This window comes from Xiphophorus hellerii, chromosome 16 (assembly GCF_003331165.1).
Source record: "Xiphophorus hellerii strain 12219 chromosome 16, Xiphophorus_hellerii-4.1, whole genome shotgun sequence".
In the NCBI taxonomy this organism is placed as follows: Eukaryota; Metazoa; Chordata; class Actinopteri; order Cyprinodontiformes; family Poeciliidae; genus Xiphophorus; species Xiphophorus hellerii.
In genome coordinates, this window is record NC_045687.1 from 6433407 (window position 1) to 6455946 (window position 22540).

A 22540-nucleotide genomic window follows, 5' to 3' on the forward strand; every position below is an offset into this window, starting at 1 on the left:
AGCACATTTCCACTTCTCAGTGACCCAAAAAAGTACAAAATGAAAGTTTTGGACTTGTCTTGTCAAAGTCTAGAGTTTAAAGCTGATTGAGGTGATGTGGTATCAAACTGGCTGTTTGAGCTTGAAGACCATAAAATGTGGCCGATTTAAAACAATTCAGCAAAGAAGAAGAGATCAAACATCCTCGATAGCAACGTAAAAGTCTGATTGGCAGTTAGCCCAAGCGCTTGATGGTAGTTATTAAAGCTAAGCAACCAAAATATGTACTTTTTACATACATATGTTGGTTTGGATTGTTTACCTTTTGATAAACAAAATCTGTAGAACTGTTGTTTTTGTTTTATTTACTCAGATAATTGCTGATGTAAAAATTTGTGTTAATCTGAAATATTCAACTCAGATGAAAAAAATAAAAACCAAAAATCTCCAAGAGGGCAAACATTTTATTTTTGGCATTGCAGGCAACTGATGGGCATTCTGTGATAACGGAGTTAATTGTGATGGTTCAGTACTATTAGTTGGACATTTAGTATTAAAAAAATAAAATAAAATAAAGGTTTTACAAGATTTTAGAAACATTTCCTGTTTGGTATAGATTAATCCAGTTTATATTTGACTCATCTAGATGTTTAAGAGAAATCCAAACATTCAAAAGTCATTTAAAAACGGAGCAATAGCCCTTTAATTTAGCAGCAGAACTCTGTATTAACTCCATTCACCACCACTAGTGCTTGGTTATATTTTGTCGGTGTCTCCACTGTGTTTGGGAGTACCAAACTCCCACGTGTCGGACATGAACATAATAAGCAGCAGAAAACTCAGTGGAGTTGAAATTATCCAGGTCTGAACCTGACACAGAAGAGCTTCTTAGGTCCAAATTTCATGTTCTTTAGCTAGATGTACCTAAAGTGTTGGAAGAAGTTGCTCTTTTTATGTTCAGAATTACATGAAAGCCTCTTACTTTGTATGAGAAGCAGCCAGGCACATGGGTTGGACCAGGAAGCTTCAGTGCTGGCACAAAACAGCCCTAATTTTTTCTCCTTTGGATAAATGATTTCTAGGATGTTCCAAACAATCGGAAAAAATGTGATCTCATCTACTGCACTCCTTCATTATTTTTGGTGCTTCTTTGTTGTCTTAAGCTTGTTTAAAATTCTTTACCACAGCAGAAACAGATGCACTCACACCCACTTGTTTCCAGTGTTGAACAAGCTCTACACCGGTGGCTACATGAATCCTCCAGACTACAGAAATAGATCGTTATGGTGCTTACATTCTTGGATTTTATTAGGCCTTCTTCACAGCAGCTGAACATACATCCCTAAAGTTTTTGAGGGAAAGCTGATTCTTCAGGTTCACTTCTTCACATTCAAAGCCACTTTGGTTGCAAAAAAAAAGTTTTTCCATAGCTAGCTATGGACTCAAACCTCAAAAACTAGTTAACTATTAACTCAAAACAAGTCAATTAATTTAGACTGAAACTGTAGTTTAATTTTTATAATCAGAGCAACAATATAATGGAAGTGGGGTTTTATTACCAATATTTTCTTTAAGATATAAAACAAAATATGAAAATTAGCACAAACCCCTCCCTGAAACGACAGAATTTAAATGTTAATCACTTCTTGAGTTGTTCAAGTTTAAGGAACAAGGAACAGTCATATAATCTGAAAATATTTTTCTCTAAACCATCACTGTATTATTTCATTTTTCATCCCATTGTGGACTGAATGGATTTTTTCCTCTAGTTTTGCACAACATGATGATAAAAACTGCATTTCTATGCCAGCATAGACTGGTTACAACAAATCCAAGCTTTATTTCTATACTAAGAGCTGCTTTATGAGCATACATAATAAAGAAGACATGACTGAAATCCACAGCTATAACCTCCAATTTAAAGTTTTTCCACTAATCATGAAATTAAAACTCAGCGAAGATTAAGTTTTAATATGCTGATCTTTAGATCCACACGCAGAAGGGTCAAAATTTGCACCAAACTTATGCTCTCGACAGAATTCAAGCTTTTTTTTTTTTACCCATTTGACTGCAAGACTATAGAAATTCACTGATGAAAGCTTTAGTCCAACATCATTCATTTATCTGAAATTCTCCTATTGTTTTTAATTTAAGCCTGTTTTGGTCCTGCTGACTATACTAAAATTTATGAGAACTGAAGAGCAATAAGTGAATAAATAGAAACTCTGACAAAGGACAGAGAGGGAAACAGAACCACAAAGAACAGAACAACAAGCACAGTTTAACCAATAGTATTTAATGGTTTATGCAACTGTTTGCTAAGGCCCAATCTCCCCCCAACAGTACTATTAGATAAACCAGTCCCTTGCATTTTATTGGCCAAAAATAAATTCAAACATACCTAAATAAATATGTGTTTATGAAAAAAAGGGAGCACAGAGGCAGGGGGTTGTGGGTTGCCCAAAACAGTAACAGTTCTAATTAAAGGCAACATGAAAACTGTCTTCTTCATGAACTAAATTACATGAACAGATCTTTTCTGTAAAAATTGGGTCAATCCTCAAGCAGCTTCCAATCCATGTCAAGTAGCACAGCTCTAAAACCATTCATTATAAAAACAGGTGGAACACTGCCACCAGCTGGAAGTTAAAAGCTTTGGTCACAGGAGTCTGACAAGATGTGAGCGACAGCTTCGTCATCCCTCGTGGAGAAACTACGTGGGTCTGAATTTAAACAGAATCAACGGCCCAGACTGGCTCGCTCGCTCTTTTAGCTTCAGGGAGATAAGAGCAAACAAAATGTTCATGTGTGTGAGGTTCTGACTACCTTGGACCAGAGAGGCTCATGCACAGATGTGTGTGTGTGTGTGTGTGAGAGCATATGACTATGAGGCCTTCTGCAGTCCGTTCCATCTGGCAGAGCTGAAGCGGTTCAATAAGTGGTTTTATTTTCTCTTTTTAAGCAGAAAAAGGAACATCAGAAACACTAAACTCACTTTTCACCAACACAGTGCCGAAAACTCGACCCTTCGCAGCGCGAGTCACCCAGGGCTTTGACCCCCGGAACAATGCCAGGATGAGTGGGCTGGGGTGGATGGACATCGGAGGGCTGTGAGGGGGGCGACAGTTTCCGTTCCCAACCCCTCCTTGACTTCTCACCCACCCCAAGCTGCCATCCGACCCGTTTCCCTCCAACTCTCCATGGCAAGGTGAGATGCTGTTAGAATGGGGGAGCCTTCCCCCGTCCAATCGAATGATCCGGTCAGTCATTTAAGGGGAATGAGCTCAATTTGAGGCGCTGCTGTTGGAGGAGCTGGATGTGGAGGCCACGGCCGTGCCGGAGCTGCCCGAGGAAGCCACTGATTTGCGGATGTGGGGCATTAGGAAGGGGTCACTGGCCAGCTGGTGAACATCGATGCGGTCCTCCTTACGGTAGACCAGACAGCGCCTTATAAAGGCCTGAAGAAAAACACCATAAGAAGGTGGGAATAATGATCAGGTATGGGTGGACAATTAATATATATAATCGCAAGAGACACATGGTCAATATAAATAGATAGTATGTCTGATCAGAGGTTAACGGAGTACCCAAAAATTTTATTTCAGTAAGAGTAGCACTACTTCAACATATTTTTACCCAGGTAAAAGTAAAAAGTAGCCATCCAAGAAATGACTCACGTAAGAGTAAAAAAAGCATTTGGTAAGAAGTCTACTCAAGTACAGAGTAACTGATCAAATTATCAATCATTTAATATTTAAAAATTACATCATCAGACAGACCAAAATATAAAATTAAATGGAAATTTTGATATTTTATGAACCAAAATGAAAATAATTCATATAAGTCACAAAAAAATAACAAAATCAGGCAAAACAATATTATTCCAAATCAGTTTCTTTCGATATAAAACGTTAACATAAACTGCTGGTGTGTGACTTTTTGATTAAACTGAGTTTGTTTTTCATTTAGTGGGTAGAGAACCCAGAAATTTTACTCAAATGAAAGTAGCGTTACTCCATAATACATTTGCTCAAGTAAAAGTAAAAAGTACAAAGTAGTAAAAATATTCTTAAAAGTACTTTTTCTCAAAAAAGTTACTCAAGTATTGAGTAAATGCAACCAGTCACTACTCAACTCTGAGTCAAATAATTTCACTGAACTCCAAGCCAGAACCACAAAGCATTCTGGGGAATGTAGGCAGAGGAAAGGCTTCAGCTGATAAACCTCACAGCTAGCTAAGCAAGGTTGGTGGAATCAACTAACTCACTCACTCTTTGGTTACCTAGCAACAATCTCTAGAGTAACTTGCGCAGCAGCAGTTATAGGTTTTGCCACTGTGCCTCATAACTGCTTAAAAATAAACAACAATGGTAGTATTTCAGAATTTAAAACAAAATATTTAATAAATAATTATCGATATCGACTGATATGGAAATCTTAAAACGCAATACGATTTTTTAGCTATATTATAGATAAAAATATCCCAAAATTTATGAAATATATTTTAAAAAATGATAAAACTTATTAAACTATAAAAAAATAAGCTCTTTGTTGTGGCTTCGGTGACTCTCTGAAAATAAATACCTTGGCTTCAGGTGAGACTACAGGTTTTGGGGGGAACTGAACTTCTGTGGCCTTCAGGATTGTGTTCTCCTGCAGGATGTCCTGCTGAGACTGGTTGTGACCAAAAGGCTACGGCGGAAAAGGTGGAAAAAGGTGTAGGTATAAAGTCGAAATCATAACCGAATTCAAAAACTGAACTCAACACCAACAGACTTCTCGTCTTACTGCGACTCCTACCTTACGGCCGTATAAACACTGGTAGAAAATGACACCCACGGACCAAACATCAACTTTATTGGAGATTTTTGGTGGCTCCTTGCCAACCACAAAACACTCCGGCGGAAGATACCTGGAGATAAAATAGGAATTCATTTCTCTGTGCATAAATTTCACAAAACACACACCTGCAACCATTTTCCTATTTTCAAATACTTGACAATACCGACAACTAAAATACAATAGAAAAGTTTATTTATCTCAGTAACTGAATTTAATTCTGTTAATTTGGATGTTTATGATTCAAAGCCAACGCAAAATAGCTTTATTATTATTTTTTTTTTTAGGTAATCAGAATATCACGAGACCATTAAAAAAAATTATAAACATAAATGTTTTGGTCTAAATAACAGCAGGAAAGACTGCCGACTTGAAAGTTAATCAAATTTTAATAACACTCCCAACTAGCAGGGTAAACCACAAATTGTCATTTCCACAGTGCTGTAATCCCAGAATAATACCGTAATCCAAGAGTTGAGTGGAAGGAAAAAGTGTGGTAGAAAAGGCTAACAGTCACTGAAGAGTTGGTGACCCCCAGTTTGTCGGTCTGGGAACCAGTCTTACCAGTAAGTTCCCGCTCCCTGTGAGGTCAGCTCCATCCCGTCTACAGAGTTGTAGCTGTCGTCATCCATTATTTTCGACAGGCCAAAATCTGTTATCTTAATCTCACCACAGGCAGTGCCATTCACAAGCAGGATATTACCTAAGAAGGGGTAAAAAAAAAAATCCTGACATGAGTTGACATTTTTTAAACTTTGTCATCTCACTATAGACGACGCACTTAGGCGGGCCACGCTATTTAGCCTTGTCTCTTTTAGAAAAAACCAGTGAAGGAGCTATGCTGTAATTAAACTTTAATTCATCTATATTTTTGGATTGATGTGATTTTGCAATACATAAAAAAATTATCTTTTTTTCTTCCAAAGTGCTTTGAAGTGACATTTGTTATACGTTTGCAATAAAAAATAAAATTAATCGACTAATCTGAATTTTTTTTACAATCTGAACAGTTGGGTAATATTGAATCTTAAAAACAAATAAGTTCAAAAACTGCCTCGACATAAACAGACTTCTCATCTTAGTGCGACTCCTAGTAATTTAGTTTTATACATGTGCTTCTATTCCAAACATGTGCCTCAAAATTAAAACTAGAAGAAAAAGGTAACAAATGTGAAGACTGACCAGGTTTAAGGTCGTAGTGGATAATGGGAGGTCTAATTTCATTGAGGTACTTAAGGGCGTTGACGATCTGCATGATGATGGAGCGTCCTTCCTTCTCCGACATCAACTTGTGCTGCTTCAGGTAGAAGTCCAGGTCGTTGCCCTCGCAGTACTCCAGCACCGTGCAAAACCTGCTCAGACAGAGTCAGCGGGACTTCAGCAACTTTCACAGATGGACAACAGAAAAATTCAACAGTTGCACGCCTGTTCCAATGACTTACGAGTCAGTGTCAAGTGAAAAGTAGTCGTAGAGTTTAACTATCCGTGGGTGATCCAGCTCTTTATGGATTCTATATTCTCTACACGCATGTCTGGAAAAAAACGACAGCAAAAAACAAAACAAAACAAAAAAACCTTTTATTATTAACTAATAAAAAGAGTTGTTAGACATTTTCATGTAAAAAAAGATTCCATACATTTCCAGGCTGAACTTTCCAAAGTTTTTTTTTTTTTACATTCATTGTTACCAATTTAAAAAAATACAATGAATCTGTAACCGGATATTTCTATATATGGCAGAATACATAAACCTGAAAAAAAGAAGGAGGAAAGCAAGCAAGAAAGAAAGAAAGTGTAATGGAAAAAAATAAGGAAACAAGAAAGGACACATAGCAGCAAGTAAAGATTTAGACAAAAATAAAGTTAAGAACTATAAATGTCTTTCATATTCTTAATTTCCTTTTCCATACTTATCCAGATGTGAGAAACACTCAAATTCACTTCACTACATTTCCATATTTTTCCTAGTCTGCATTGGTCCTCTGAATGCACGGTTTATTACCATGAAAAAATGTTACGAGAACGATTCAAACACTCACTTGTGATAATTTTCCTTCTTCTCGTCCCTCCAGTTCTTGTTTAACTGGTGGATTTTAACGGCAACGTACCTCTGCTCTGTTAAATCAAAGGCCTGAATAAAAAAATAAAATAAAATAAAAAAATCTCCAGTTAGATAGAAAGTACATATGGCTTTGTTTTGCTTTAGCTGCACTAAGACTCTTGCCTCACGTTGAAATGGCAGCGTTCATTAATCATTTTAAATGTCCTGACAGCAAATTCCTTGAACCCTGCCATTTTGGCACAGTGATTAACCGCAAAACAGTAACTTCAACCTAATGTAATACCAACTAAAGCTTGCACAGCACAGACACAGTCACAATGTGAACTGCTCTGATTTTATAAAGCAGAATAGGACAAATAGGATCATTTTGTTAAGTCTTTCAGCCTTTAAAAACTACTGCTTCAGTAGTAATTTAAGTCAGTACTAAATAAAGGCAAAACAGTAACAGAATGCAGGTAAAACAACAGACTGGCTGGCTCATCGTTCCTCTTGTAATTTAGGAAAAGAAATGTTTTGTCTCACCTTGTAAACTTCACTGAAACCTCCTCGCCCAAGCAAATGGAGCAGCAGGTATCTGTCATTTAGCGTAGGATGATCTTTGAATCTAGCAAGAGGAGTAAATGATAGATGTAGCGTAAACTAGATGAAGGAATTGAATTAATCTCAATTTTAAAGGTGAAACACACTTAAACCATATTGAAACAAGGGAACAATTATTATTTCCTCAGGGTCAAGTTGGTTTGGATATTTTTCCTTTAATTAATGAAATCATTATTTGAAAACTGCTGTTTGTATTTCAAGTTATCTTGATATAAAATGCATTTATATCTGAATATTTAAATCAAAGAAATCTGTAAGGGGCCATTTTCTCTAGCACTTTAAAACATCATTAAAAAAAAAGCCCTTTTCATTTATGTAATTTCATATTAAAAAGCCTGATTAAAAATGCCAAATACAAAAGCTCAAGTGGATTTAAACAAAAGAGGATTGAAGTTCAGCCAAAAGTGCAACTTTAAATGAAAACAATTATTTGTATTTAATATCTGTAAATTTTTTATGAGCTTGTTTAAATGTCATTCTTTTACATATTAACATGATCAATATAATTACCAGTAGTAATTATTTACACTTGATACCCTGGGATCATGTGAGTGAACAAAACACCAAGCATCAACAGAATGTTTGGAGAAAACGCTCTGACCTTTGATAAAAAATTTTAAGAAAATTTTATTAAAATTCTTAGCATATATGAGGGTTATTTGGGTCAATATCTAAGCTTCAACTAATCCCGTCAAATCTGAATAATACTGCAATTGCATCTGGGATAAAAAAACAACAAAACATTTTGCAATCCATGTCTGAAAAAGAAATCTCACTGGGAATTATCTTCATTGTGGATCCTTTTGAGCTCACGTATGTGAAGGTTTCTCACTCGCTCCAACCTCTCCAGCTCTGCCTGGATCTCAGCTTCCTCCTGCAAATACAAACAAGAAATCCCCCCCAAAAATTACCTCACAAGAAAATTATTAAAATATCACAATAAAACTTGATGGGGTTAGGCCTGCCAGGATATCAAATTATGCTGAATGATAAACTGTCCCAGAAATTATTGCGATAAATAATAATATTGTCATTTTGAAACAATTTTTAACTAATATGATAATGGCACAGTAATGCAAGTACACCTACTCCAAGATAAAAAAAAACTTTAATCTTTAAAAAACACTTAACTGGAACTGGAGACATATTTTAAATACTCCAAACAAAACAAATCAACCAAAACAACAATAATTAAAATGGATTATGAATATCTAGCCAACACTGCATTTCAAAAAGTAATAATCGTTCAGCTTAGAGAAAACAAGAAAAAGCCGCAGGTAGTGCAAACAAAATGTTTCTCAAAATAGCGGCTTTTCAACAATTTTAAAGGGGAGCATCTCTTCAACAACTTGTCCAAATGGAAGTGATGGCGCTCATTTTAATCCATCATGCGATTAATTGATTTATTGCTTAATATAACAGGCTTAGGAGGAATTTAAAACAACACATCATGCGTTACCTTTTTAAGGTACCCTAATCTTAGTTTAAAGATTTCTTCTTGCTCGTGGTACTCCGCCTGCGATAACCTGGGAGAATACAGAACAAACCTCAGCGCAACGTCAAACATGTCGACGCGTTTAGAACAAGACAATGCTGACGTTGAGGAGAAGAAGAGCAAGAAAAAGTGGTGTACGTTTCGCTTTCTGTCCCATTGGTCTTGCTTTTGCGTTTGTTTTGCTCCAGGCTCGGCGGTGGAGTCTGGGCCATGGAAGGCGGCTTGCGTTTGGCCAGGAGCTTTCTCTGCCTCTCGATGTCCTCCCGCTGAGAGTTGATCCTCTCTTGTTGTCTGGAATGCACATCATTAAACAACTGCATCTTAATTCTCATTACTAAACATGCAATAGAAAATTTAAGAGTTAGTTTTGATTCTCTTTTCAAGTTAAAACAACAACAAAAAAAGCAAAGTTTGTGTTTTTCTACTCACTTGATAAGGTTTTGGAACGCATATCCATCTGTCCACTGTTCAGTGAAGGATGCGCCGTGTCTTACTGTAGTGAAATGGCCCAATCGAAGTCTATCCTGCATACTTTTATCCCGGCAAGCCATTTTCTCCTGCTTGGACTGAGCGGCAGAGAAAAACACGAACCAAACATCACCAATCAACTTCTACCGAGGAGCAACGTTTTCAGACAAACGCCCCTATCTCTCGTCAATTTCATACTTTTTCAATCAGCAGCTTCTTGGACATGGTCACACACTTGTTTAAGCGTTCCTTGTATCGTTCCAGCATCCTCTGCTGCTCATCGATTTGTCTTCTGAGTTCACAGTTCGCCTGGAACAGAACGCACAGAGAGGCGGGAAATAAGCAAGGTGAAAAGGATTATTACAGTTCATCACATATGCAGAGAATCGACAAGTGCATGAGTGGAAAACCTTCACAGAAAGCGAGCAAAGTGGCACGGATGAAGTGTAATGAGATTAGTACCCGCAGCAAATCGTCTATTCGGCCCTCCTTCTTCTCCAGGTCAGAGTTCTTGCTGTTCTCCAGGGCTGTTAGTTTCTCTAAAGTAAGGTCGGACTAAGGAGCACAAAAGCCGTCGTTAATGGTGGGTTCATTCGGAGTAAGTGCATATGTTACAGTTTATAGTTGTAATCATTAATGTACAGCTCTTCCACATTTTGTTAAGGATTTCAAGTACATTTGATTAGATTACATTGCATGGATCAATATAAAGTAGCAAAAACTGTGAAAATGTAGGAAATGATACGTGGTCTTCAAAGTGTTTGGCCCGTAACTAAAAAGCCTGCATATCCATCCCCCTCGAATCAAATGCGCTTAAATAAAATCTGCCTGCTAAATTCACCTGATTTGAGGCCTTAGCAGTTTGATTAAGGCCTCAAAGGACTGCTGCAGAACATTAATGAACAAATCGAATCATAAAGTCCAAGCAACACAGCAGACACGTCAGAGATGAAGTTGTGGAAAAGTTTAAAGCAGGGTTAGGCCATAAAATTATATCAAATGTTTTTTGGACATTGCATAGTCAGAGTCAAATCTAAGATATCTAAGACCTTTTAAATGCCACCTTGAATGAAATTTAACACCGGAAAAAAATATATATATAAATATAGGGCTGGCTTCTATAGGTTGAGCCTGTCCAAATTAATCATTGTCCAGCCAACTGGTGATATATTTGGAATAACTCATAGTAGATGCAAAAAAAGCTGGCTAGATGAATAGCTTGTAAAGGTATATTAGCAGCTAGTTAGCCTCAGTCACCTCGAATCACATGACACAATGAAAATGTTTAAACTTTTGTCAAAACTTAAGACTGGCAATTAGCGTTTTTAAGGTCAACTTACTTTTTTTTTCTGAATACGTGACCAAACGACTAACTGAACAGCCAGGACAACAGTAGGCAGAACAACCACCAAGAAGCCCACAGTCACTATGGAGGAGCTGCAGACTTCTACAGCTCAGCTGGGAGAATCAACAGCTATTAATCATCCACAAACCCCTAATGCTAGAATGACAAATAGTGAGCCTTTGAAAGTCATAAGCTGCACTCACGGTCTGCCACAAGCCAGGCAGGGACAAAGCAAACATGTGAAAGGTAGGGGCTCTGGCCAGAAGTGACCAGAATGTAGCCATTTTTAGCCTATGAGCAAATCGCTATGTTTAGCAGAATGCCAAAGCTGAATGTCAAACATGTTTTCCATATTGAAAAACCTGGTGGTGGCAGCATCATGCTTTGAGGGACATTTTCTATTCAGCATGGACAGGCGTTGAGGGGAATATAGACTGAGTGAAACATAGGGCAATCCTGGGGGGAAACCCCTTTAGGGATGGCAAAAGACATGAGATACATTTGATCTGAATTCAAAAATACTTGATTGATTCCAAAGGAAAAATAAATAAATAAATAATTTGGGGTGATGGTTCACCTTTAAACAAGAGAAAAAAATGTCAGCGTTCAAACAAATCTCCCATTTACACATATATGTTCCTAGATTCAACTGTTTCAATTTTACCCTCCAGACATTTAGGAACAAAATGTTCCCCAAGTTGGGATTTATAATCTTTATTGCCACAAATCCTGAGCCGAAGATCCTTTAAACCACTTACCAAAATGTAAATCATTTTGTAATCAGTTATACCATCATTTTAAAAAAAATCCTCCAAAATATGAATAATTTGTTGAGGAAACCAACCCGAACCCATTTGACCCCTCCCTGGGACAAAGTTTCGATCAAATCAAATTCTCACAATGGAATGGTTTCGCTCAAAAAAAAAAAAAAGAAACATTAAATATGACTCGGGTAAAAAAATAAAATAAAATCCAGTCTCCAGATGTGGAAAGCTGATAGAGACATACTTCAACAAACTTGAACCTGCAGCTGCAGCAAGACATGCTTCTCGAAAGTACTGAGACAGGAAGAAGTATACAGATGCAAGCCGCACTTGTCAGATTTTCATTTGGGAAACATAAGATGAATACCACGTATTACTTCCCAGACTTCACAATTGTGCATTATTTTATGAGATTCTGTCGCACAAGTTTCCAATAAATACATTGAGGTTTTGCTGTTGGGTGACAAAATGTGAAAAAAAATTTGGAGGTGAGTATATTCACTGTTTATGGCAACCATGCAACTTCTCGTAAACTATAATCAAGTTAATTAGACAAACAGGTAATCACACAATTAGTGTGTGATGTACCTGTGTAGTTTTGTGGAGCATGTGAAGAACGACGGGCTTCATCGCGCATGTGGAGAGCTCCGTGTTGACAGAACTGATGGACGAAGGGCTTCCTTGCTGCACCTGGGAGGAAGACACATAGTTCAATGAAGACGTTTTATTTTGATGTGAAAGGAATGTACATAAAAAAAAACACCTTCACTTTAATAATTTATCAGGATTTGGTGGAATGTTACCACAAAGCATATCATAAGTATTTATTCCCCCCCACTGTATGTTTTTTTAATAGGAAATTTTAAATCAATCATCTACTTAATGACTACTAGAACATGTGAACACAAATCTGATTCCTCTCACTCGTGAACAGACCTCACCCGCTGGTGTTAGTAACAAGCATGGAATAAAGAGAATGAAAAGAAAGAGGGTTGTGACATAAAAAAGGCATTAAAAACACCACTGAGAGAAACAACGCTCACCGTGACGGGAGGGTTGGACAGAGAGTGTTGTGGGGAAGAGCGGACCACTGGCGGAATTCCCCTAGCAGGGCTGGTACCAGGACCACTACCTCCCGCAAACTGACGCGCAAGAAAAATAAGAAAGAAGATAAATGGAAAGGCGAGTAAAGAAGGGGTTAGAAAAAAGGAACGAAAGGTTATACGGGTGAATCCAACACGACAGGAGCACTCACCTCAAAATAATCGCTAATTTTAAGCCCCCTCGCTCCTGCTTTGCCTACAAAAAGAGAAGAGTAAAGTTCAATAAAAGGGAATGTGTAAGAAATGATGAAAGGGTTGTAAATGGGGATTATGGTACCTTGGCTGCTGTCAAAGTGGTCCGCTTTGCGTTTTCTGACTCTCTGCTCGTTTGCCTTTTTCTCTGGAGTCTGTGAAAAAAAGCAGCATAAACACACCGTGTGTGTGAGGTGGGGTAAATGGAAGGGTCCACACAAATAAATCCAGTCAATATGCAAGAGAGACTAACCTCCAGCTCTTTGTCACTAAGTGAACCCAAGCTGCACAGACTTTGATTGGATGACTCATTCTGACTCTGACCTGAGCCCTGTTGTCAAAAAAAGAAAACAAAAAGAGAAAAGGAAGGACTTAAATGCACACAAAAAATGTTAGATGTATGTCCATTTGTTACTACTTTCAACATGTGGGAACTTGTTGAAAAAGGCGGACAAAAACATACGGTAAAAATGCTGAGAGACAAGAACAGTGATGGAGAGGTTTGGCTACACGCAATCACCATAAAATCCCAAATGTGTGGAGACCTGCATCGGTACTAACGCCGGTTCCCTAGGTGATGCCTGTCAATCAAATGATTCACATCAGAATTCAGCAGGCGCTGTCCAATCAGAGCGAGACACTTAGTCATTCTGAGCACACTAGAGCTCCCTCGCTGAACCCTCCTAAAATGGCTGAACATTAGGCAAGCTGCTGGGGATCCATTCCTCGCTCCATCTGCCACCTTTACAAAATGTCATCCATTTTTCTACCTTCTCCTCCTCAACGCATTTTCAAATCACCCTATTTTTTTTTACTATAAATGGAACCACCACGAATATGCTTTTTTAAATCTAAAAGAAACAAGTAAAAAGAAAACTATTATGGTTGTTTGTTCATGCAGTTAGCAGATACTGTTCACCACATCTGCCTGTTTATCAAAAGATGTTTGATCCCTTTGTCCTTAACTTTTCTGCTGACTAAGTGCTTTACACAAAGAACAGCAGCGCCATCGAGCTATTCAAGGTCGAGGAGGAAAAGATAAGCCACTCTGTGACACTGAAGAAGCCACCAAACCATACGTCTTCATTCTCACCCATCTAGGAGAGGGCGACTGTGGCATGATGCCTTAGCAGGCGTCGCCATTTTCTCTGCGGCAGCAGCCATGCCATGCTCTGAGCTCAGCTCTGCCTATGGTTGGCACAGGGCCTGCTCTTGGCACCAACTCCGGCTCCCTAACTGTTCCAAGATCACCTTCTTCTAAGACTGACAGCTCCATCTACGTAGCGAGTGTGCGGGGAGGAAAAGAAAAGAAAAAAAAGCCACTTCTCATTCTACCTGGTCAAAAACTATTTCCGCATTCTTCCTCTGCCCCCTATCAACCCCGTCCTGTCTGTGGCCTTGTTGGCAGAGGCAGCCGCTCGCATATACAATCGCTACATCACAAGCCAGGGAGCGATGCCATGTCAAAGCCGCCAAAAAATACAGACACGGCTCAAGCTTCTCCGGAGACAAAGAAAAGGCAGGAGCCCAAGCTTGTTCAGGCTAAAATACTAAATAAAAAATCAGACTGATAATGGCAGTAAAGTAAAACAATAACGCATAATTGTATAAATCTGTGACTAGAGAAGCATTTCCCCAGCTCAACCTTTGTGACATCTGGTGCATACGAACCTTACTCACTCCAACCCCCGTAAAGCGAGCCTCCAACAGCTCTTGTCGCCGGGGGTCCAGGCTGTGCAGTTCTTCCATCATGGCTGTGGAGACAAGAGCGCAAATTAAGGAAGGCATTCAAGAGCCTGGAATATTCAGATGGAAGAAGGATGACAGTTTCAAAAGACACTGGTTGTGATGAGTCATGGCTGTGTTTAGCTATATGGATGTGGAAAATTCCTGTTCTGAGTCATCAATAAGTTTGACAATGTTGATATTTATATCCATGAAGGAAAAGCCACTTAACAACTGCTGTTCAGCAAGACACCCAGAGGACGCAGAGCACAACTATAAACAAATACTGATATTTCACATGCATCACAGACGAAGCCCAGATGTGTAAAGTCACTGCCTGGAAATTTATGGAATCACTTGATAACGCCTTGACATGACAGGCCTAAGTTTCATGGCGCTGTTATAAAAGGTCAGCAATGGATGGACTGCCAAGGAACACTCACAGCAATGGAGAAAAGGCCACAAAGGACAATAAGTGGCCAGTTTGCTGACCGGTGCGGAGGTTTAAAATTACACGCCCAGAACTGGTTGCTATGTATGTCTGTTACCTACAGTTTGCATCTATAAGTAAATATATTTAAGGTATGGATTCTATAAGTAAATAGTAAAATCATTGTTTACGTGCAACAAAATAAGTAAAGTATTAATTTTGAGCACAATTAGTGAAATATCGGTTAGCTAACTTTAGGTAAACGAGTCAAGAAGCTACCGATGCTGACCATCAGTTAGCAATCTGAGCGGCTAACAGTTAGCTAATGATGTTTAGATTGAATTTCTTTAAAAGGGTAAACCAAAGCAAGAAAAGAATGTTTCGACAAATTCTCATCCAAGTATATTTAAAACACAAAGCTATTTTTTCCCCCTAAATACTGACCGTTAGGCGTTAGGTTTCCAATGGGCTAGGGTTATCCCTAAAATAAGCATCATCTGCCACGACATCTGGGCTCACTGGAGCAAAACATCCTTCAAACGAAATTCTTTTGTCTGAAAGCCCGTTCAGATACTCACTGTAGTTAAGATTTTCTCAGTTTTCTGGGGCTGTTGTCGGTGAAACCGTCTGCGTTGTCTCACCGGTGCTCGGCAGACCCTCCCAGACTAGGCCGCATCCAAAGCCACGTCCCTCGCGTGCTGGTTGTTGACGATCGAGACGCGGACGCCCGCTGAGCAGCTTCAGGTAGACCACGGAGGATTCCGGCGGAGGCCTCGACAAAACTCCGGGTCTCCCAAACCCGCCTTTCTGCGCTCCTTAAACGGGTATCCCCATCATGTCCCTCGCTCCGAGGGTCATACCGCACTGTGGTCTGGTGTATCTCGCTCCACACAATGGCGACCCTGGAGAATTTGCGCTTTTCGGCAGGTATAAATAATGTCTTTGAGCTAGTGTAGTTACCCCCTATATTTATCTCCCCCAGTGGTGCGGTGAATTTAGGGTCCTGGCTTTTCAGCTCGATCAAAACAAAGTTCGACACCAGTTTCCTTCCGAGCTGCAAAAAGGATCAAAACGACATCTGTTTTCGGAAGTTGTGCTTTTGGAAGCGTTTCAGCTGAATCCGGATCATTTCGGTTCGGATCTCACGTTTTTGCAATGTAAACAATAATCAGGAAAATCTCATATTTTCTCGTGAGATCGTTTAAGTAGTTTCACCTTCCTTCAGTCTACGCCTGCTCCAAAATCTGTTGTCCAGACCAATAACAAAACCCCCTCCACACAATAAAATTTAGCAGTGCCCACCCCCACACTAGTGATAAATTAATCAGAAAGTTCCCATCCTAACCATGCTGCAGACATAATATAAAAATTATTACTTAAATGTGCACGATTTTTTCAGTATTGGGTAAAACAGTTTTAATTTAGCATGTACAAAAATGTCAAATACAAAAAAGTCATGCAATGTATTATGAAAAATTTGCAGATTAAAACCAGTGTCTTTTTACAGCGTTTACCAGTTCTTTTTCAGATTAGACAACTCATCAGGAGAAAAGTCATCAATTTGGCGACCAAGAGTATTTTTCCAGATGAACATGTAAATAAAAAATGTCTATCAGGGTTATGGCAGCCAGTTCAAGGAAAAAAAACAACAACAACACTATCCCATTGTTGAAAATGTCTTCTGGAAAAAGCTGTAATCTTTGGAGGATTTTTCCTCTCGTCTCGCCTTATTTCTCAACAAGGCTTGCGGTACTTGCATTGGATCCAAACCCTGTACATGGTGAGCTGTTTCCCTCTGTTCACCTGCAGCCGCCTGTCCACAAGGTTCTGCACTTTTTCAAGCCCAGCCTCTGCAAACAACTCATGAAGCTCATCTAAAACACAGAAAGGCACAAAAATGTAATATATTCATGTTGAAAGAATGAATCAGTAGGGGATAATATCAATTAAAAAAACTAAAACTTTATAAAGCCAGTCATTTATACCCTGAGTAAAGAAATAAACTCGTGTTCCGTCCCCTCTGACGTAAAAGTTTTCTGACAGACATCTCCCTAAGAAAAAAAAAAAAACAACCCACAAAGTTATAAAGATGAAACAGTTAAACAGTAAACATTTCAAGGTTTGGTTGCAAGGATAAGCAGGTACAGGTATTGCTCAGAAAAGTCCTAAAGAGACCTAAAATGTTAAGGAATGAAGTGTTTTAAATGGGGAATAATCTGAAATATTTCTTCAAAAATAACCAAGACCAAGAACATTTTTGAAACTGTTCTACTGATAAAAAAGGAAATAGATTCAATGTAAATGAAAAAAAAAAAAAAAAATTAACATCTGGGTCACTGATGTTACGGGGTATCATGGGAGACTGATGTTATACAGTAAAATAAACTAACTGACTAAGTAATCAGGAAATCTTTGCATGGTTCCCAACATAGAGAAAGAAGCTAAACCCTACTGAAGTCAAAAAACAGAAAAAGACAAATAGTCACTTTTATAAATTAAAACCTTCTGACATCTCTGAGTGACAGCCAGAACTTAGTTTGTTATAAAGGTATTTCTAATCCATTTGAATGTTTATCTATATTGGAGGAATTATATACCTTTTGATGTGGGAACCCCTTTTGTTTCCTTCAGAAAAGTGATGTCCAGGTTTTATAGACCTGCTAATCACATGACCCCACATCAAATAAGTGGAAGCCATGGATGAATTAACAGTGGCATTTTGTATTATTGATTGCTAACAGTTTATGACAAGAGTGTGACTGATTTCAAACAAATTCTTCCCAGTAGAAGAGAAATCTTTAGCAATTCTAGACCTTTTGAACCTTGACACAACCTGACTGACCTTTCTTGAAACGCAGTTGTGCCATATCGTAGCGTCCGTAATCCCTCAGCAGCATCACACCACCTGGTTTCAGCAGACTTGCTAATCTACTGATGGAGGCCCGCATCCTGAGATGGAGGGGAAACACTTACACAGTGTCTGCAATATCCTAAAGATGTACGCAAAACTGAAAGCACAAAACTAGGCAAAGCAATATCTGTTCATACTGGTCGGGATGCAGAGCCGACAGCACAAAGATCAGCACAATAACATCAAGGGATCCATCAGGGATCGGGAAACTGGCCTCGACATTGCTCAAGTCGTGAACAAAGGCAAAGCAGCGGTTCAAATCGTACTCTGGATTAGTCTGATGATGAGAGAAAATTTGAGTTAGTCACTTACACACTAAAGATCAGAAGAAACTGTTTTGTGAGTCAAAACAGCTCACCTTCACTAATTCCACAGCAGTGCTGGAGAAATCACAGCAGTAAACAAAAAGTCCAGGGTCACTGCAGAAGGCAAAGCTACCGTTATATAGACTGCAAAAGGTGAGGAGTCGTCTTTTTCAGACATGATGCAACTTTTCTTATGTGTTCTTACTTGTTGGTCTTGAGTATTGGGAAAACTGTGTTACCCACACCACAACCAACCTGTACAGAAATGATGTTATGTTTCAGGAGAATTAACCATTTCAAATGGAACAAATGTAATAATGGCAGCAAAATGGGCTCTGTTTGAATGTGTGTGCTATTTGAATGTTCAGAGAATCCTATATTCAAAGAACAAGAAAGAAAATCATAATTTCAATTGGATTACATTCATTTAGTGGGAGAAGTCTAATGTTTAAAAGATTTTCACATATTTCAATCATATACTTGTTAGCTCGGCTTTTCAGACTTAATCTTAAAAAAACAACAACACAATTTTGACACTTCTGGGAAACATTTTACAAGACTGGAACATAGAGTGGAAAGGATCTTTGCACATTCTGTCTGGTTCCTTCCAGGTCCTGAGTCCTGCGCACTTTTCCTTTCCGCTCATCCAAGAGGATTTGGGTTTAGGGGATTGAGATGGCCAAGGTAGAAGGTGGATCTTGTATTCTTGGCCAGATGTTTTGGATCATTATTCTGCCAAAACACCCACTAACAAAAAAAGTCAATTTTGTAGCAGTTGCAAATGATGGCATGCCCTCTAGTTTTCTGGAGCTCCCTTCAAATAATGTTTTCTCCCACTGAAAAACACAGACTGAAATTATAGGAAAGCTTTTCTACATTTTTGTAGTTCATGCAATAAAAGCTGAATGCAACTGTAGCAGCTATATACAGGTTATAACACCTTCTTCCAAAAGTTTTCTGTGTCCCATGCATCACAGAACAGCTTTACTAAAACACACCTAGACTCTGTTTAAAGGGACATGGGTTTTATTATTCAAACCCATCATCTTAAGAATGTGTTTAAATCTACAGAACATCACTGAAAAACAAAATCTGACAATTTCCTGAACTAAATAAAACTATATTTAAAACATTTATACGGTTAAAATGTGACCAACTTGCTGCTAGAATGATCTCTAACCTCCAGGATGCGATATGTGGCAGAGGATCCTGGAAAGTCACAGTTGTCACCAGACAAAGCTGCAAAATCCCTGCATTGTTTTTGTTCAAATCCGTCCTGATGGCTGCTGTCCACGCCCGAGTTGTTTGGTTGAGATTCGTGGTTCGGGTTACGCTGTGGGGCAAGCTCTGGAAACTCTGTGAAGAGCCAGTGACGGTCTTTAAAGAAGCGATTCTCGTGTATCGTGTAAAACTCATTCCAGTATTCACTGGCCCGGCTGTTGTACTCCTCTGGAAGTAAAAGGCAGAAAAGCTAGTATTAAAATAATAAATAAAGCACACTTCCTACAACATAGCACACATCTCCTTCTCAAAGGTCAGAATAATAAAAAATAATCATGATTTAATTCTAATATATAAACATAAAAATATAATAATTTTCAAAAGTATAATCTAACCTTGTTTTTCTAGAGGCAAAGGCTGATTGTTTTCTGAAACTTTCTTCTTTGCAGCTTCTTCCTGTTCATCAGTCCACTCAACATTGTCCCTGGAGACCACAAAACATTATTATTCCAACTTTGTGAATGAATAATAAAGTAACTGACAGTGAAGAAATTGTGTCTGATATTTTGATGTGTTTTATTAGGTTTAATTTATATGTTTTTTTATGTCTGGATCCAGATTTGAAGGAGAATTTAACAATTGTGTTAGTGGCATCAACAATTCTCTGTTAAAAGAGTAGTTTCGCCAGTACACAGTGCATTAAGGTAAAGTACATAATGCATTCTCACACTGAACCTGTGACCTCACCTTCATAGATTAAAAAAATATATATTTATTTATTTATTTATTTGATCAACGAATAATTTTGAAAATGTATTGGCTAACCATCAAATATGGTAACTTTATTACCATCACCTTGATTTTTGGAGATATATCCAAAGTTGCTGATGATTTTCTGACATTTAAAAATGTCTTATTTTTATGATCTTATTTTTTAAATACTATTTTAATTTCTTAAAATAATTTCTAAACAAAAATAATCTCTGCTCACTCTAATCGAGAGAAAATTTTTACGCTAACGGCGGGGGACCATACTGCCCTTTTACCGTAATGCACACAGTAGAGGGGGAAAGTAATTTTATACATAAACAGTCGTATTTTCTAAGAGTCGGCTTGCTTGAACGCAGTAAAAAAAAAAAAAAAATCGCAACGTTACAAAAGCTGAACTCAACCAAAGCTAAAGATAATGCTGAAAAAGTCTCCTGCACTCAAAAGATACACATGAACCCATTCCATCCTATTTGGGTCTGTGGTACCGACCATGCGTTGTGCTGGAAGACCTGCCGCGGGTCTGTAAGGAAGCGTGTCCCGAACTGAGGCCTTTTGGAGTCCTCAGAGGAAGAATTTGAAAGTGTCAAGCTGATTTCAGTGTTTTCAGCCTCCACTCCGTCCACGGTGCGGGGCGCCGCCATGATGGATCTGACGCAGAAGGGAGTGACGCATTCAGGGACAAGCGGAAAAGATATCAAGGGTTGAAACATGCTGATAGCTAATATTAATCAGTTAAAAAAAGCACATTGTTTTTAACATTGCACAGGTATGGAGAGTCATTTCAGTCAAAATTAAGTAAGTAAATAAATAGGGAAATAAATAAATGTGGATTCTGTGAACCTTCACTCTTCTAATTTGATTTTTAGATTAAATGAAAAATGTACTTTATTCTGAAAAGAGAAATTTGGACCAGTCCACAAAGCAACCAAAAGACAGAGTTTGATTAACTCAGATAGAAATTTCATTAATTAGTCTTCTTAAATAAATCAGTCAGTTATCACTTTAAAACTATTGTCTGAGTAAATTGCTTCCTGTCAAAAACTTTGCTTCTTTCTCATGTGATAGGTTTTTATTGTTAATATAGTTTGTTTTTAATGTATTTCTATTGATATACAGTACAGACCAAAAGTTTGGACACACCTTTCTAATTCAATGGGTATTCTTTATTTTCATGACTATTTATAAGGCAAGAAATCCCACTTATTAACCTGACAGGGCACACCTATGAAGTGAAAACCATTTCAGGTGACTACCTCTTGAAGCTCATCAAGAAAATGCAGAGTGTGTGCAAAGCAGTAATCACAGCAAAAGGTTGCTACTTTGAAGAAACTAGAATATAAGGGGTATTTTCAGTTGTTTTACACTTTTTTGTTTAGTGCATATTTCCACATGTGTTATTCATAGTTTTGATGCCTTCAGTGTGAATCTACAATGTCAATAGTCATGAAAATAAAGGAAACTCATTGAATTAAAAGGTGTGTCCAAACTTTTGGTCTGTACTGTATGTTATTTTACTTTCCTGCAAAGCACTTTGCATTACCTTGAGTCTGAATGGTGCAATACAAATAAACATCTTTGTTTGCATTATTACTTTCTTACACGCTAAGGTAAACTATAATGTGTGCATTAGCACTTTTTCTACACTAGGGGGAGACACATACTGAGAATATTTCCAGTGCCAGTTATTAAAGATAATTTTCTCTCTTCGTTTCCAAAGTATCGGTTTGTGTTGGCAAGTCTGTCGTAATTCCAGGAAAATTATCTTGTTTTCCTCAGGAGATATTTTTGCTATTAAAACCTGGTGTACAATTTTGGAATAATTTCTGTGACATTATTCTAAACATTAGTTATTGGTAGCATAAGTTATTTTGCAATGACTAAAAATGTACATATTTTTCTTAAACTTCAACACTTTTAGGGTCTAGTTCAAAGAAATAACTTTCAATATTGTGTTTGGGAGAGTTTTATAGATTTAAGTTTTGTTTACAAAAAGGATTAAAATACGCAATAGGTATTCATAAAACAACCAATTATTAGAACAGCTTGATTATAAAAAAAAACACTTCCCATTTTTGTTGTGGCTGCACTTCCTTCGTGTCAAACATGATGTTGACAATAATGTGAGTTTTTAATGGAGGGGAAGTTTAATCAGTCTGTATCCGATTTATCAAGAGTCCATGCATGTGAACGCAGAGGCTGACTATAGATCTGTATTCAAGAAAACAGGAAGCATTACAAAATGACAAAAGTCATGCAGCATGTTGAGAGAATGTTGTTGAAAATAGGCGCATGTTAGACAACAGGAGCAAAGTGAATTAATAAAGAATCCA

General features: G+C 38.0%; 2 protein-coding genes across 3 annotated transcripts; both read right to left on the reverse strand.

The window, feature by feature from the left end:
• Positions 1–2254: 2254 nt before the first annotated feature.
• Positions 2255–16241, reverse strand: tlk2 (tousled-like kinase 2). Of its 2 annotated transcripts, XM_032587605.1 has the most exons (21): positions 15581–16241; positions 14519–14601; positions 13101–13178; positions 12933–13002; positions 12808–12851; positions 12596–12694; positions 12141–12242; positions 9906–9998; positions 9642–9752; positions 9405–9541; positions 9114–9266; positions 8940–9006; positions 8257–8354; positions 7403–7484; positions 6858–6949; positions 6261–6350; positions 6001–6170; positions 5383–5521; positions 4780–4891; positions 4564–4671; positions 2255–3437 (listed from the first exon to the last, which is right to left on the reverse strand). In XM_032587605.1, exons 2-21 carry the CDS (start codon positions 14597–14599, stop codon positions 3264–3266), a joined length of 2100 nt encoding a protein of 699 aa, XP_032443496.1. In that variant the 5' UTR covers positions 14600–14601; positions 15581–16241; the 3' UTR covers positions 2255–3263. The 2 variants fall into 2 exon arrangements, with proteins under 2 accessions (XP_032443496.1, XP_032443497.1); XM_032587606.1 differs by lacking the exon at positions 12596–12694.
• Positions 16242–16392: 151 nt separating this feature from the next.
• On the reverse strand, positions 16393–20877 carry mettl2a (methyltransferase 2A, methylcytidine). The gene is made up of 9 exons (XM_032587607.1): positions 20700–20877; positions 19835–19923; positions 19399–19667; positions 18424–18473; positions 18272–18332; positions 18051–18190; positions 17845–17951; positions 16988–17053; positions 16393–16876 (listed from the first exon to the last, which is right to left on the reverse strand). The coding sequence occupies exons 1-9, from the start codon at positions 20849–20851 to the stop codon at positions 16737–16739; spliced, it is 1074 nt and encodes a 357-aa protein (XP_032443498.1). The 5' UTR covers positions 20852–20877; the 3' UTR covers positions 16393–16736.
• Between the last annotated feature and the right edge of the window lie 1663 nt (positions 20878–22540).

What these genes read in the sequence shown, in the direction of transcription:
- tlk2 (XM_032587605.1), bottom strand. Translation starts at nt 14,599, where the DNA reads ATGATGGAAGAACTGCACAGCCTGGACCCCCGGCGACAAGAGCTGTTG. An exon ending in GCGTTCCAAAACCTTATCAA is followed by an intron (nt 9,267 to 9,404) that starts GTGAGTAGAAAA and finishes TGTGCATTCCAG; the next exon opens with ACAACAAGAGAGGATCAACT. An exon ending in GTTTCAGTGAAGTTTACAAG is followed by an intron (nt 6,950 to 7,402) that starts GTGAGACAAAAC and finishes TTTTTTATTCAG; the next exon opens with GCCTTTGATTTAACAGAGCA.
- mettl2a (XM_032587607.1), bottom strand. Translation starts at nt 20,851, where the DNA reads ATGGCGGCGCCCCGCACCGTGGACGGAGTGGAGGCTGAAAACACTGAA. An exon ending in CTGCTGTGGAATTAGTGAAG is followed by an intron (nt 18,191 to 18,271) that starts GTGAGCTGTTTT and finishes TCTCATCATCAG; the next exon opens with ACTAATCCAGAGTACGATTT. An exon ending in ACAACTGCGTTTCAAGAAAG is followed by an intron (nt 17,054 to 17,844) that starts GTCAGTCAGGTT and finishes TTTTTTTCTTAG; the next exon opens with GGAGATGTCTGTCAGAAAAC.